This window comes from Oncorhynchus tshawytscha, linkage group LG04 (genome assembly GCF_018296145.1).
Source record: "Oncorhynchus tshawytscha isolate Ot180627B linkage group LG04, Otsh_v2.0, whole genome shotgun sequence".
NCBI classification, from domain to species: Eukaryota; Metazoa; Chordata; class Actinopteri; order Salmoniformes; family Salmonidae; genus Oncorhynchus; species Oncorhynchus tshawytscha.
Window position 1 is genome coordinate 7,616,858 of NC_056432.1, and position 2,508 is coordinate 7,619,365.

Consider the following 2,508-nt stretch of genomic DNA (forward strand, 5'->3'; position numbering starts at 1 on the left):
ATATAGTTCACAAGACTGTCCTGAGTTTAATGTCTTAATCAATATCCTGACTTGTCTAATACCATTCCCCACATAGAACACTATGGAGACGAGGAAAGTAATATGGGAAGACACTGAATTAGCACTGCTTAAGGACCATTGTTTAACAATTAGTCCGAATAGTTATGTTACTGTAAATACATATCTTGAATAATCAATTTGGTACCGGTTTCCAAAAAACTGATTTGGTTTATCTGATTAGCAAGGACCATCCCTAAACTATGGAACTATTTCCTGTGAATAGGTGGGTTACTGCTACACAGTGGCCCTATTGTATGTTTAGACAAATGTGCCCATCTATAAAATTGGTACTTGAAATTAATTAGTCCACAGCCTGATTATAATGGTTTTAATTATGCCATTGGTTGTCATAAAACGTCGTATTTTGAATGTCAATGAGAAAAGAGACAATATGAACATTTCAGAAAGTTTTTATTTCCTTCTTTAAATAACAAATCATTAGCACATTATAAATAAATAACAAGTTAAATAATTAACTTAATAGAATATTCTTCATTAATAAATAGTTTAACAAAATATTAGTCTCAATATCAAGTACTAGGCTTTCACAAAGTAAATCATTGTCTTACAAATATCACTTCAATATTGTAGGCCTATACGTTTCGGCCTTGCAGGCTACGAACATGTGAGGGTGTGAAGTTTGACTTCTACAGTACATCATTACAAATGTGAACCTAAAATATATAATTCAAGTTTTTTCTATATTCAAGTTTGAGTCCAGTATTGTAACAGTCAGTTCTTCAAAATTGTCCCATTAGTAACATGTTCTTTTGTTCGCTTCACTCTCTTCACTCTACAGCAGCTAATGTAGGCTACTCTGGTGGGGCTTCGGCGAGCGTCCTAGTGAATCAGCTCCGGGCATGTCAGCGCCCAGGTCCGAGGCAGCTCGATACCTTTCTCGAAACCAAAAGCCATTGAGCCAGGCTCCGTCTTAATGTCAAGTCATTAGCTCGGGGGGAAAAAACAGTTCAGTTCTTTCAATTCTCGGATCCCAGTCTGTGATAAACTGCCGGGTAGAGGAAGGCTACGACGTAGCCGTTCCTTGTGCTCTGGCTGTGCATGCGATTCATCTCGCCATCCCAGCAGGGACACGTCGTATTGACCAGCTTGCTCCAGATGTTGTCACTCTGCTCACCAACAAGTTGATCTTGATGATTGACAGCTGAGAGCTCGGTGGAGACACCGTCTGTGAGTTGACGCGCTTGTTCCTCTGCTGACTGGAATGGTAGTACCTTGTAATGCGCATAGGACGCCTCCTCGGGTGCCTCGACGGGAAGACTCTCGGCGCTGATCGGTGTCTCGATGCAAGCGTCCTCGGTGTAGATCTGCAGGAACAGTACCAGGCACAGAGCAACGAGCCAGCGCTTGGCAGCGCTCTTCTCCGCAGGTGGAAGGTATTTTCGGACATTGGCTGGGTACTGTACCCGGGTGTTCTTCCTTCGCTGGCGCACTGCTGTGTAGCGTTGTGGCTCTTGAGCTGGGATTCGCTCAAATGTGAAGATTTCTGGCTCTTTGCTCCGCGGCATCGCCCTGTAAGCGAACTGTCCTTGATAATTATTTGTCGGAATTGACAATACCAAACTATTTGATCGTGTATACATCTTTCTTGTTTCTCGAGTTTTCTTTCTCGTGTAGTTGTCGTTCGTTGAATGATTTTTCTACCCGTGGCGCACAGGTTTATATAGTCTATTCTAGTTTTAACTACTTTTTAGATACGCCCATACGGATAGAAGCCACACCCAAAGTGTGAGCCAAGGCTCTCACATTACTCAAGGAGAAAAGTACAATTTAAATCGTTTTCTGTATTTTAATATTGTATATACCTATAGTTCGTGTTGTTTTCTCCAAAAACATGCCATTAACGTAATTATTTCAAGTCAGCAAATATTATCAATAGCTACATGTAGATGGTTTTTTTTTTAGGTCCCATAATTTGTGTTGATAAAGGTTTTTAAATGTATCTATATTTGATCAAACAAATGGACAGCGACGGATAGTAACCATGGTGAGAGCAATATAATAGGCGACAATAATAACGACAATAACAGACTAATAGCAACAACAGCAACATTAATAACATTAATAATAATACAATTGCTATTGAATGACCTGTAAAATATGTCATTAAGACCACACACAACTTTGTTTAATAATGGAGAATTTAGGCATGATGTGTTTACATCCTACACACACCAATTCATAGAATCAGCTAAAACAACAAAAAGGTTCTGGATGAAACCAAAACGGGTTTGAGTCTTGCTTCATATATGGCATCCCCTTTAAGGTTCTATATAGAATAGTGAATGAAATGTGCTTTAATGAATAAGGTAAGAAAATGGGGACTTGGACACAGTGCAACTCAGTATTGGCAACTCAACTGAAGTAGACAGCTAATCTGCCCTGCTGCTCTAGTACATTCTCCTGTCTCTCTTTCAGAACACAATGTGT

The 2,508-nt window shown here is 39.8% G+C and overlaps 1 protein-coding gene across 1 annotated transcript; it reads right to left on the reverse strand.

Moving 5' to 3' along the window:
- Positions 1–454: 454 nt before the first annotated feature.
- ier3 (immediate early response 3) lies at positions 455–1,722 on the reverse strand. Its single transcript, XM_024406866.1, has one exon. The coding sequence runs from the start codon at positions 1,659–1,661 to the stop codon at positions 1,038–1,040; it is 624 nt and encodes a 207-aa protein (XP_024262634.1). The 5' UTR covers positions 1,662–1,722; the 3' UTR covers positions 455–1,037.
- Positions 1,723–2,508: the final 786 nt, after the last annotated feature.

What these genes read in the sequence shown, in the direction of transcription:
- ier3 (XM_024406866.1), bottom strand. Translation starts at nt 1,661, where the DNA reads ATGTATACACGATCAAATAGTTTGGTATTGTCAATTCCGACAAATAAT.